General features: G+C 39.3%; 1 protein-coding gene across 1 annotated transcript in view; it reads right to left on the reverse strand.

Annotated features, from left to right (window-relative positions):
- Positions 1–13,318, reverse strand: part of cacna1ab (calcium channel, voltage-dependent, P/Q type, alpha 1A subunit, b) — a 136,974-nt gene that overhangs the window by 12,728 nt on the left and 110,928 nt on the right. Inside the window, exons 42-46 of the mRNA XM_079336713.1 lie at positions 11,802–11,923; positions 11,179–11,287; positions 9,504–9,617; positions 5,089–5,124; positions 676–874 (exon numbers count right to left, since the gene is read on the reverse strand). Coding sequence (XP_079192839.1) covers positions 676–874; positions 5,089–5,124; positions 9,504–9,617; positions 11,179–11,287; positions 11,802–11,923 — 580 coding nt within the window. The remainder of the gene's footprint in view (positions 1–675; positions 875–5,088; positions 5,125–9,503; positions 9,618–11,178; positions 11,288–11,801; positions 11,924–13,318) is intronic.

Consider the following 13,318-nt stretch of genomic DNA (forward strand, 5'->3'; position numbering starts at 1 on the left):
AAGTACAGAGATAAGTCCCCTGTCTGAGGATAGAAGTAGATTATATGTCACTTTAACCAGTGCAGTCTCAGTATTATAGTGAAACCGGAATCCTGACAGAAGGTCCTCAAATAAACTGTTGTCATGGAGAAAGTCACTTAACTTTAGCAAGCACTTGATTAGATTTTAGATAAAACGAAGGTTATAGAAATAATCTATATTTAGCTAAGGTTCCTGAAACAAGAGTAGGCTCTTTAGGAATGGATAACTTTACAATCAGCACTGCACTTCTTTGGGTCCTGAGCAACACACCAGCACAGTGTGACATTGATCGTACGAATGGTTGAAACAGATGAAACTCGACTTACAAACACACAGACAGACGCACAGAGATTCTTGGATTTATAGATAGGTATAGACTGATTGATGATTGATATTTGTGCATATGGATCAACCAATGAGACAATTAAGGCACAGGTCAGGGGGTTTAAAGCACAAGTTATCCAGAGTTAGTAATAGAACTCAGTTTGAATGTTGCATAATGGAAACAAAAAGGTGGTTTATTTGGTTCACCACCTTTCTATGATAAAGCTAAAAGAAGCTGCTGAGCTTCAAAATGTGTGACACAATCATGATATTTACAACTGTTAATGTCATAAGTTACATGTACATTAAGTGTGGTATACAGTGACTCACCCGTGTCTGCATCGGTGTATCTGGTCAGGGAGCGCTGCGAGGCACGATGACTCCTATCTCTGTGCCTGCGTCCTCCGTGTCTACCCTCTTCAGACACCACTCTCTCCAGGGAGTAGTCGTCTAGTCTCACGCCCCGACCTGTGCGCCCATGGACCAGGCTGGAGGTGGAGCGATGCATTGGACTTGTGTCAGTAATGGTCTGCGAGGACAGAAGGAATGAGCAAGGGAGAAAGTACAGAAGGGGGGACAAGGAGAAAGGAGATAATACAAAAAATAGAGAAAAAGAAAAAGAAAGAAAGAAAGACAGAGGAGAAAAAAACACGAGATTGAATGCATGCTGACTTCTTTAGTCCATTTTCAGTTGTAAGATGAAAACATTCTTCACTTCATTGACTTTGAACACGTTTCTGGCACTACTGTAGAGCTGCAAATATTGGTTCAGATTATGTATTCAATAAGTATATGTGCCGACTAAATGACAATATCTGACTTGGGTCAAATAGCAGAACCAAATTATATAACAGTTGTTAAGGAAAATTCATGTTTTGCCTTTTTTATTTTTTAATAAACACTTTGCCTCTTCTTTTGTCCTGTTACCTTTACCCATCAGATCCAAAACAAATCAGTTACATGACTTCTAAGCACTATTTGACCCACCGTAGATCATGTTTTAAAACTTATAGTTGAAATCAAGTAGCTTGAACCATAGCACTTAAAACCCGAACTACTAAGCTGTTGACAATGTATTATCATGCTGCTTTACCAAGACATGGTGGAATAAAGCAGACAGAGAAATGTAAACAGGGAGCTAACAGAAAGAGGGAGAAAAGAGGCAGAGGGACAGAGAGCAAGCATGGACGGTTATAAAAACCATGCCTTACATGCACAAGGCACAACAGTTGACTTGACTTTTCCAGATGGCAGCCATATTTAGTATAGAGACAATCCAGGTAGAAAGCCATATTCTTTCCATTGTGAAGCTGGAACAGGGGGTGTTCAACACCCTCTCATTAGTACTGTTATTTTTCATCATTATTCTCTCATATTAAAGGCTTGATAAACAATTGCTCATTTGAACAGATAAAATAAACAAAATAGAAGTATAGACTTTTAAGAACAACCTAAATTAAGTTTTTTAGTCTCTTATCTGGCTAATTACAAAAATGCCATTATCATATATTTTGTTATCAAGAATGCTTGTCTATGGGGCACTAGTGGCACAGTGGCTAGTGTGTGCGTCCCATATATGGAGGCTATAGTCCTTAACGCGGGCGGCCCGGGTTTGAATGCAACCTGGGGCTCCTTTCCCACATGTCAATCCCCACTCTCTCTCCGTTATTTCCATCTCTATTCACTGTCCTGTCTCTTCTATAAAGGCACAAAAGCCCAAAATTAAATCTTAAAAAAAAAAAGAAAAAAAGAATGCTTGTCTTGGTCAAACAACGGTTTGGAAATTCATAAAAAACCCACCTGAAGTTCACACAACAGCTTTAAGAGCCAGAGTAAATGTTGCATTGATGTCATATTTCGCAGACACATGGAATATCTAGGTTAATGCTTGCTAGATTAAACAAACTTTTTTTTGCTCACATATTGAATGCGTCATTTTGCTCAATCATTTATAATCTGGTAAGCTGTTGGGTTTCTGTTCACTTATAGTGACCTACATTAAAGCTACTTAACTGTACCTTCCATGTTGTTTCTTTGTGACTTAAACCTCTTGATCATGCCCCTAAAAAATAAGTTCCCAACTAGGAAATGGGACCATCCAAGAAGCATTTTAATAGAGTATTAGAGTAATCAAACATGACTGCCATGTGGATGATGTAAACGTATGTTCCATGAATTAAGAGCCTGGTCAAAATGCTCGACAAGAACCCAATTTAAAAAATCTGCATAATATTATTTGAAAACCATTTGTTGATGCCCTCAGACCTTTTTTTAAAATAAGGTCAGGATCATTGAGTTGATCCCATATAATAACATTACACACACAACATTAACGTTTCTCCAGTTGCATATCAGGGTGAAAAAGGAACTGGAAGTCTGGATTTGATCTGGGTTGTCTTGCTGGGTTCATCATTTGGCTCTTCTGACCAGGATAGGATCCTGCTTAATCTAAACCCAGAACAAAAAGCCTCACCACCCTGATGACAAAGCACATCACTGTCTGTAAGTAGCAGGCTGGACCAGAGAGGAGCTGCACAACACATACGGCTGTCTGTACACTCTTCAAACAGTTCAATACAAGCCATGCATGCCCTCTGTGAAGCCAGCAGCATTCTACCATAAAGCATACACTTAATATAGTTACACATACACTCACACACATACAGTCCACCTTTCAAACCCATTGCACAAGTCACTGTAAAGGCAGCACTTTTCCTTTTTTCCCTTGGTTTCTTTCCTGTTGATCACATCAATGGCAAGACTCAGCTCTGCCATGTCATGCATGACTATTGACATGCCGAAGCTGCCCAATACCCTGCATACGGGCCAAAAGATGCACATCAGGCCAGTCCATGCTTTCGTCATGACTCGGTCTGCGGCAATGCAGCAGACTGAAATGCACGATAAAACACAAACACAGAAACACACACTTCCACACACGCTGCAAAACGGCTGAACTCCAAGGGAAAGTCGTAACAAAGAACAAACGATGAAAAGCAGAGGGGACCTCAACACGAGCAGACACGGGAGGGAGAGAAAGAGAGAGGGGGAACAGAGAAAGAGCTCATAGGAGAGATTGAAATAAGGAGAAAGGCAACCAAAGTATATTTAAATACTGAATTTAGGTCACAGTTGGTTTTGAAGAGCTTTGAGTACCACGTGGGTGGGCTTTACTGCATCAACACTTCTCAGATGGTTACCCTTTTAATTTCAAAAAGTGAATTTCATGTATTCGCTTCATGTCTTTCAAAACAAATGTCCACATATCATTTTTCTATCTTTTTTGTGGACCACATATTTGTTGTTTATTAGATCCAATGGAAAAAAGAACATGTGTCCACTTTAAATGTTGCTACAAACACATCTGTTCACTTTCTTCTTTTGAAATAAGAATATACTTTTTTTTAGCCAAGCATTAATTTTTGTATTTGTTTCTCTGTGTATTTACACATTTAGTTTGAGGACTTTTCTTTGTGTTGCAAAAACAGATCTAAACTGTATCTGACACTTATTATGTGTCTCAAGAAAGTACAATGGGTGAGGTTTGACAGAAATGAAATTGCCCATCTTTTTTGTCAATAAGCCTGAGCCCAACGGTCCTGTCACACTCATCAACCAAACTCGAGGAAATATATTGATTGCCTATTGATAAGATAATGACATAGAACAAGGATCATTTATGATTATCCAAGTCTCTGTCAGCCTGCTCCAAAAAGTAGGTCACCAATTTGGTTTTTATCTCTTATTAATAGCTTTCTTTTAGTTGCAGACACAATTGTTGCAGGGAGTTGATCTGTGCCTGACCTGATTGGAGAATGATTGGTTATGAATAGATGATTACTGAGTTGGGTATAAAGGAAGTACTTTAGAGGAATAAAATTAAGAGTTTATACCTGTTTCACCAGCTATATAACGTCTATCTCGATAGTGTGCATCGTCCACTCTCAAATGTTGAAATGAGTAAATTTTGCACTAAAGTTGTGTCATTCTTTGGTTGCACCACATACGTTTAATCTGTTAACTGTTGTCATTTAATTAACAAGTCCTCCTCATCCTCTAAGTTATCCCACCTTTCAAATTGATGCTCCGTGACAACCAGAAATTTACTATGGATATCACATTTACTATGGGGGAGATTCGAGGTATGACTTATACCTCTTACCTAAGCTTGTGCAACATCTTAATTGAAGGTAGTGCATACTGTAAACACCATCATAATTAAAAAATAACGTTCAAACTAGCCCATGTTTGGGCCTGCACAATATTGGCGTGACCTGCTGGAAAATTGGGATTTTAGTTCCTATTTCAGTTGTGCTGAATGCCAAATAAGTAGTGTTGGTATACCGAAAAGTCCTTTAGACATTGGCTGTGCCACAGAATATTTTTTTTGCTGGAGCTATGGGGTTACTCATCTTTTAAGAGCAGGTGCTCTGAGATTTAGGGTTCCCCATGCCAGTCACAAGTTTACTACTACTAGCTAGCTAAAGCGCCCGCTAGTCCCTCCCAGGCACCGCCTGTGCCTTTAGAGCCTGAGGAATTAATATGACTACAAAGATATCAACTGTCACCTTCCTTGCTGTATTACAGATGGTCAAACCCACCCACATGGCAATTTACAAGAGTTAGAAACAACCATCAACTACATTTTGGTGCAGATCAAGTTTGAAGATAATTGAAAGAGGCATAGAGGAATCTAGTGAGGAGAGGAAGAGAAAAGAGATCGAGGGAGAGAGAGGTACATACACTGAGGTTATTTCCGCGAGGCCTGTGTCTCCTCCGCTGCAGAGCAGGCAAACACAGAGATGATACGTAGAGCAGAGCAGTGTAGCACACACACACGCATAGAGCATAGGCCCGACATAGCATAGCCGCCAGGACAAGAAGAGGATAGGGGGAAGAAAGACAGAGAATAACAGAATGAAGATATGGGGAAAGGAGAAAGGAGAAAAAAAAAATATATATATATATATTTAGATTAAAAGAAGTACAGAAATGAAATAGATGAAGGACACATATATATCAAAAGGGATGGGGAAGATGAAGAGAAGGATAAAAGAAATTGGAGAATAGGGTGGAAAAGGAGGTAGTGAAAGGACAGAGAGAGGAGAAAGAGGGAGAACCGAGTTAATTCAGAGGCCAATGCACACACAGAAGAGTGAGGTGGGTGTGCCAGTAAGCAAGAGAGGACAGAGGACAATTTAAGATACATGTGCATCCATACACGCTCATACACACACTTACCGAAACAGCATGAGCTCTCTGTAAGGCAGAGCAATGTTAGAAGGCAGTAAGTATCGACACACAAATAAAGTGTACACCCAAAACATAAATACGCGTTCACACGGACACACCCAGGCACCCAGATAATTCTCTCAACTCATTTTGAGTCATTATCTAACTACATTAACAAATCTTATTTTCTCTTAGTAGGAGATAACAATAATGATTCTATGACTTTGACCTAATAGGCAGAACAGGTGTTATAGGAACCTGACCTGGCTCAGATAGAGTTTGTTTAAATCAACAAAGAGTGCTGCAGGAGTCCTTTCCTTAGGTCTGTGTTAAGCTAGCAGTTATCACCAGGCAATAGGTGTTCCTTTCTCTTGAACACAATTTAACATGTTCTCATTTAGGCCCTTTTCCTCTGACAGTGGGAGGACTCAAACACTATAATCCCATGGTCAATAACCCCACTCATCAGGTTTAGTTTGCATCTTACTCCAGCCTTAAAGTGGTCATCATTTGTTAAGATGATTTCTCTAAAGAAATCATGTTAGCACCATACATTTCTCTATGCTGCAGAGATTATTTCCTGATGGACAAACTCGATTGGGGTCCCCAAACTGCAGTTTTTGCGCTGGCAGTTACTCATTTTCTCAATGAAAACAATAGACTTCAGAATTTTCAGTGCCCGAAGTGCAAAAACCCAGTTGGCATTTTATTGTCTCCGTGCTCACAGCACTAAGTTAAAAGTAGTGACAACTTTTGGAACACCGCCACTTGTCAATGTCATCTCTCCCTCAGCGACAAATCAAAATCCAGAAGAGGTAGAGCTCCAAATATAAACTATTCCAAGAAACGATATCTAGAAACTAATCCTTAACCTTGCACAGTTATCTCATGCATGCAGCTCATTTTTTTTGTAAGGGTACAATTTTCAGGTCCCCAGACAATGCCAGAACAGCGTTTTATGTAATATTTGATGTAACATTTCCTGGACCAAAAGCAGATACTAAATATATTAAACATTTAAACCAGACATCACTTTTACGGCTGAGCTAACAGAAGTGCTGCAGGACAACATTCTGATATAGTAACAGTAAGTCCCGGAGAGAAACGCTGAAATTGAAGTCGTAGGTGCTGCCAGCGCAAAAACCCCCCCCCAAAAAACATTAGAGGACACAGGCTCAGGTCTGTCATGGTTTGGTTTTGTGTTTCGTCTTGTTTTAGTTTTCATTTTTTCCATAATGTTCTGTGTTTCTGTTTCCTAGTGTTGATTGTTTCCCTTGTGTGTTTTGAAAAGACAAGCATAAAAACAGTAAAAGTAAATATAAGCCAACTGTGAGTTGTGAAGAGTTTAGCATTTGACTCTCTTCTATAGAATATTTAATTGAAAATACTGCAGTCACTTCAGTATTAGTGTAAATTGATAACTATTAGCCATGAAACGTATATAAAACGTGAACGTATTACTTTTAGCCCTGTAGTATATTTAAGAGTGTACAGTATGAAGCTAAGTGGATGAGCAGACACATCATAGAATTAATAAAGTTTCAACTCATCAACTTGCCAACCATAAAACAACACTTTGGTTTACAATATAGTGTTTACTGTATATACCAAATTTTCACTCATCACTCATAAACTTGAAACCTAAAGGACTGAAAAACGATAGTTTCTTGGACTGACACCTGCTATACTCGTCTCACACTCTTTCTACCTCGTCTTCTTAATGTTCATACACTCCATGGAGATACCAACATACCAAAGTGAGAGCCACATGACCCAATGCAGTGACATGTTTGAGTATGATTTAATGCAGCGGTGTGTGTTTGTGAATGTGTGTGTAACTGTAGCCAGGGGCTTCATGGGAAAGTTCACATGTCCTACTTTTTGATTTTTCAACATTCATACGTTGTCAATTTGAACCCTTCCGTTTCAGGTTTTTTCGAAACGAATTGTGAAAGTGTATTACGGAGACATACACAAAGCATTTTGAGTGGCTACAAATCTGAAATAAAAAGAGGTTTCTTTAATCACATGGGGACATGCAAATAATTACAGAGCCAATTTTAGAACCAATAATCAGTTGCAAAGTCTTAAGGGGCACTTCAGCCATTGCCATTGTGATGTTTGAAGCTAGAAGTGATGACATTTTGACAAGTGATGGGGAACTAGGGATTTTTCATTGAGTCGACTCAACAACTGCACAGTACGTCGTCACCCTTGTTAAACACCTTTCAGCTTCCTTTGAATGGGAACGTTTGAAGACCTGTTACATCACAGTTGTGCGTGAAAGGTTGTGCCTTTTTAGGGCTTCTTTAAATGTTGCTGATAAACCAATATATCAATTTAATAAATGTTATTTATTGTTTATTCCCTGTGAAGTTGATTTCTTGGCAAAGGAAAGAATGCTCAAAATATCCCCCGATTCATTAACTACTGATTCCAAGGAGCTGGGGGACTCTGAAGCAGACAAATAATACTTTACACTACTTGAATTAATACTTTAATACACTTTTCAATTAAATAAATTAATTTCAACTAAATCAAATAGCTACCAACACTAACTTAAAAAAAAAGGCCCCTGAAACTTCAAACTATCTTTAAAGTAATCAGTTTCATGATGTTAGATATGTTCGCTAAAAAGCGACATCTGTGGCATTTAAAATTAAAAAGGTAAGGGCAAGAATAGCTGCTCATGCATCTCATTTCAAAGGGGGTATGGGTCTACGAAGACTGGCTCCTTTGAAGGATGCTACCTTTTTTAGGTCGACAAAACAATCTGACTTCTTTTAGAAACCAGAGGAGCCGCTTCCTCTTGGTCTTTCGATAGAACGCAGGTTAAAACACTTCTGTTTTGGCTTTCTTTTTGAGACCAATCGCTATATCCTTTTCTTTCATACAGTCTGTGGGTTACTACTAAAGTGGTTTTAATGTTCCCTTACATTTTCACAAGTAGAGAACATGCTCAAACTACAAAACCTGCCGGTGGACCGACACTATGACACCCAGAGTGAACAAAATACAGCATATCACACATTTAGCAATTTACCTTGTATGCCTGATTATCCACACTTTGATTTGTATTCAATGAACTTCAGAAAAGAAGTTGAAATTGTGATTTAAAAAAAAAAAAATCAGCTAAAGTTATTCAACTTTTCCTTGCTAACTTGCCCACAAAGACAAATATGCCATAGCTGCTGCTTGGCTAGACATACGATCAAATAAACTTGATGAATACCATGAATTTGTAAACTGCAGTTTATTTACCTTTTGCTGAATGTGGGTGTATTTTTTTTTTTTTAAACAATCAATCAAGAATGTTTTTTTTTTATTTTGTATATTCTCCATCCAAGCAAATATTACCTCTGGCCACAGTTAACACAGGACAGACACACCAAGGATTGAATAGAAATGGAAAATGGAGGGGAAGAAGATGGAAAGCTACAAGATACTCTAAACATATAGTTCTTCTAGATATGAATTTTTAAACATATCTAGTACACTTCTCCAGCTCTGCTCCAGCGCTAACATGCAGCTTTCTTGGAGCTCTGCAGAGTGAGAGTGAGGAGGTGGAGGGAAGGTGGTGGAAGGGAGAGGAAAGAAGACTAACGGGGAGTCCAGACGGAAGAAGCAAAATCTATAAAAGTCTCAATGCTTCTTTGCATCCTGTAAAACATTTTGTATAACGTCAACGTGTTTTTCATGCAAAAAAAACAAAACGTCAGCTAAAACTGCCACCACTCCCCAAAAAATAGATATATGTTTTTGTTTAAAACATATCTTTATACTTTTGATTGGTACCAAACAAGAAGCATTTTTAAATATATCACACTTCTCTGTTTGGGATGCAAACAGAGACTTTTCAAATTTGCTTCAACTGTCCTTGCTAACAGGCACAGTGATGATGGTGAGTGCGGTATGAAGGTGCTCACTTGGTTGTCTGCTGAGAGGCGGGGCATGGAGAGGGTCCGCCCATGCCCATCCATAGGGTGATAGGGCTCAGTGTCGGAGTACCCGTCCCGCCCCATCTCCCTCATCTCTACAGTCTGTAAAACACAACGAGAGGGGGCGTGACCACTGCCAGCTGAGAATGGGGATCTGACATGGCGTTGACTAGTCATGGGAAGCGCTGACTGAGGTGTGAGGTTAAATAAAATCTCAAAGAAGGTTGTCATGTTTTTGCTACTTGTATGCACATAAGACTTAAATTCATTTATCCTAAAAGCAACATGTTCTTTAAATTAACTGTTACAACCTTTCTCTGTGTTTACATAATACCTTTGAGTCTCTGAGATTTGTGTTTATAAGAGTGGTTCAGTAGTTTTAAAGCAACTACCCATAATGGAGCCAGACCAAAACGTGTTTTGAACATTTAGCCACTATGAGCCTATCAATGACATACCAGCATCAAGGTTTTAGAGATATATACAGTATGATTTCCATAGCTTTTGCTACTGGAAAACATCTGGATGATTTACAAATTGTGTGAACTCGTATTTTGTCCTGCAGAGGGTGCTGTGACTCCATCCTCTCAGCACTGTCTACTGCAAATGTAACAGGGTATCAAAGAAGGTCTGCACTAAAATTGACAGTTTAATTATATAACATACCCTATAAAAAAATGTTCCTTATTAGAAACCAACCTTTCGGTTAACTTTTCCTAGTCATGTTGGTGCAAAAGCATGTCCATACTAAAATAAGTAGTTATTTATTATTTATTTATATATCTTGTTCAATCTCTAATTTTTGTACATGTTTTAAGTTCAATAATTGTTCATGGATTGAAGAGAGAGATGAGGGGTTAGGGAGTAGGGACATCCAGACAGACAAGTGAAAAGGAAGGGGCAGTGAGGAGGAGACACATTTTCTCCCAAATCCTAGCCATTGACCTGAGAGGAGGATGTAAGGATCACAAGAGTACGAGAGATGGGGACTTCAAGCAGGAAGATGGAGAAAGGGACAGAGAAGCAGGTTTGAAAAGAAAAGAGCTCACAGGACAGAGAGAGACTACAGTCTCGCAAAGCTGAAGTAACAGCACCAACATCCAGCGATTCGTATACCACACAACTACTCTTTTGGAGATTGCTACAACCTTGGTAAGAGCGATTATGGAGTAAAGGTTTTTTCACAACAAGGACACTCAAACTGGTCATTCAGGCGAAGCTCTCAAATCCCTTCACAGCTGAGACAAATGACTTCATATCAGCGATAAGACAGTGGATTAAGTTTTGCCGAATTCTTTTGAGTTTTAGACAAAAGATTCCAGTCATCATCTCTTACACTGGACATTCCCATCCATCCACTTTTGAAGTTAGATGTGAATGAGATAAGATTATTTGAAAAAACAAAAGACTTACCTGAGGGAGAAAGAATATTAGAGTTCCCCCTCCCCCCCCACACCTAAAATCACCAGTTTACCTTGTTTTAAAGGTCAACCTTTTTTTTGTGCCCCTCCCCCCGTGCTACAGTAGAAATCATGAGGATTGTTTCCTCACAGTGTGTTTATTAATATCCTAATGAATAATTAGTCATTAGTGATACACATCTTCTGGACCTGTGTGTGTATTAAAGGTGACAGCATGTACTGTGTGCTTTTGCTCATACTACCTGTGGATTGTGGCGGCTGTCGTGGAGATCTTCAGGGTAGGGTCTATCTGGGCTCCAGTTACCCGTCTTTTGGAACGACTGGCTCTCAGTCATGCCCCCCTCAGGAGGTCTGGCACACAAACACCCAAGTCAGAAAATAAATAAATAGGCCTGTTACTAAAAAAAAAAAAATCCTAGTTGAACAAAAGTCATGGGGTATCTTTTACCAATCAGTACCTGATTTTATTGGAAAGAAAATGTCAACATAATCCCAAAATATTCTAAAGTGTAAAGCAGATTTTTTTTTTTTTTAAATCTCAAGCTTTGTTCAAATAAAAGCATTTGAATAAATAAAAATGGCTGATTTGAAATTATACTTGATTTAATGAAAAAAGTAACTGTACACATCCCTTTGATAAATCACTTCTATTGCTATATAATTTTCTTTACATGCTTTACATTACATAAAAATATTGTTTTGAAAAGACACAAAATGATCATAAAATGTCACCCAGATCCAAAAATTTAACAATGATGGATTCTTAGATTTCCTGCATCCTAAATACAGATCTTGATTTCCTTGTGTCCCATGTATTTCAATCCATTACATATAGGTGCCCGGTCCACCTCTGCAGTCTACTCACATGCTGTTGAGGTTGTCTGGCTGGGTGCTGGGGAGGCCGTTCAGTCCTTGGCCCCCCTGGCCGTCCATGCCCCCTCCCTCAGAGGGTGGCTCCATGCGCTGAAACATTAATGGCGTTCGGTTCTGTGTGAGATACACGACATGGCCTGCAGGCTGGTATCAGGCACACTCAGGGGGCAGACACAGGACACAAACACAGGATGCACTCGCAGCATGCACCCACAAGGGGGCACCATCGTCAAGCACATGGCTGTGGGTAGCCAAGGTAAGGTTCCCTTCCAGAGCACTGATCTGAGATGGGCTTACCACACTGAACAGGTGTGACCATGTTTAAGAGAACTCTGAAGTTATCTGCCATGGCATCTTTTTGGGTTAAAATTCAGGGAGGGAACAATCATCTTAGATCAGTGTCAAAGAGGAACTTCTACCTATGACATTAGGTCTTAAATCACAGGTATTAGACCAAACTACCACACCCATGAAACACATAATCAAAAAATGATTCGCCTCAAAATAATCACCAAACAATCTTCTTAAAGGAAGATTTTTTGAGTGATATGTCATTTTGTGAGAATAAGATATCTTATCCTGAACCAGTCGAGACAGCTCCCACACTGGAATCCGGGTTAATGGAGTCCTCTCGGGGGTTGTGTAAGGGAGATGGTTCATGACTACAACAGCCAGTGGTCAACTGCTAATAGCTGAATTCTGAGTGAGTGCAGATGGATGGAGTCTTGTTCAGAAACAGATACACATCCACATCTTTATCTGACACATCAGAATGAACTTTTGGACAGGAAGCTTGATTGGCTACAAGGATCATTAAAAACAGATCTTTAAGAAAGATTGTTTATATACCTGGGCATGTTGGGAATATACATTTTGTAGTGGCACTTGGTGTTGAAGTCCTTAACTCTTACATTACAGATTTATCTTTATGCATGAGTTTGTCTGGTTTCTGAAGGAGGTGTAAACAAATGCTTCCTGTTAAAGCTGCCTGGTAAAAACCTGAAAACCAAACATTGAATAAAGATGCTGGCATTGTTGAAGTCATGGTTCAGCTGTGGCTTATGTTCTAACAAATGGTCCTGTGATTTACTGATTACATACAAAGTCACTGGTCACAGGAACCTCCACTCAACTCCCCAAAAGCCACCCAGACAACAGACAGACAAACAGACAGATTTGAGAACAGAGATGGGAGAGAATGATGTTTGGTTAGAGCAACTTGGTGACAATCGACCTGGATTGACCAAAGAGTGAGAGCTTGATGAGTCAGGGTCTCATCGCTTCCTGGAAGGATAAAAGGGAAAGCATCAAAAGGACAAAAGATGGCATGGTAAGACACGAACAGAGAAATACAGACAACAGACTGAAGAGACAAAATAATGACAGAAAACGGAACTCTTTCTGTGCCATATCAAACAAACACTGAGGAGAACAATGGACAACAAATAAGACTTGAGAAATACACAGAATGTTATGAAACAAAGACGAAAGAGAAATCCAGCCTTTAAC

The sequence above is a fragment of the Symphodus melops genome, assembly GCF_947650265.1.
Source record: "Symphodus melops genome assembly, chromosome: 2".
Lineage (NCBI taxonomy): Eukaryota > Metazoa > Chordata > Actinopteri > Labriformes > Labridae > Symphodus > Symphodus melops.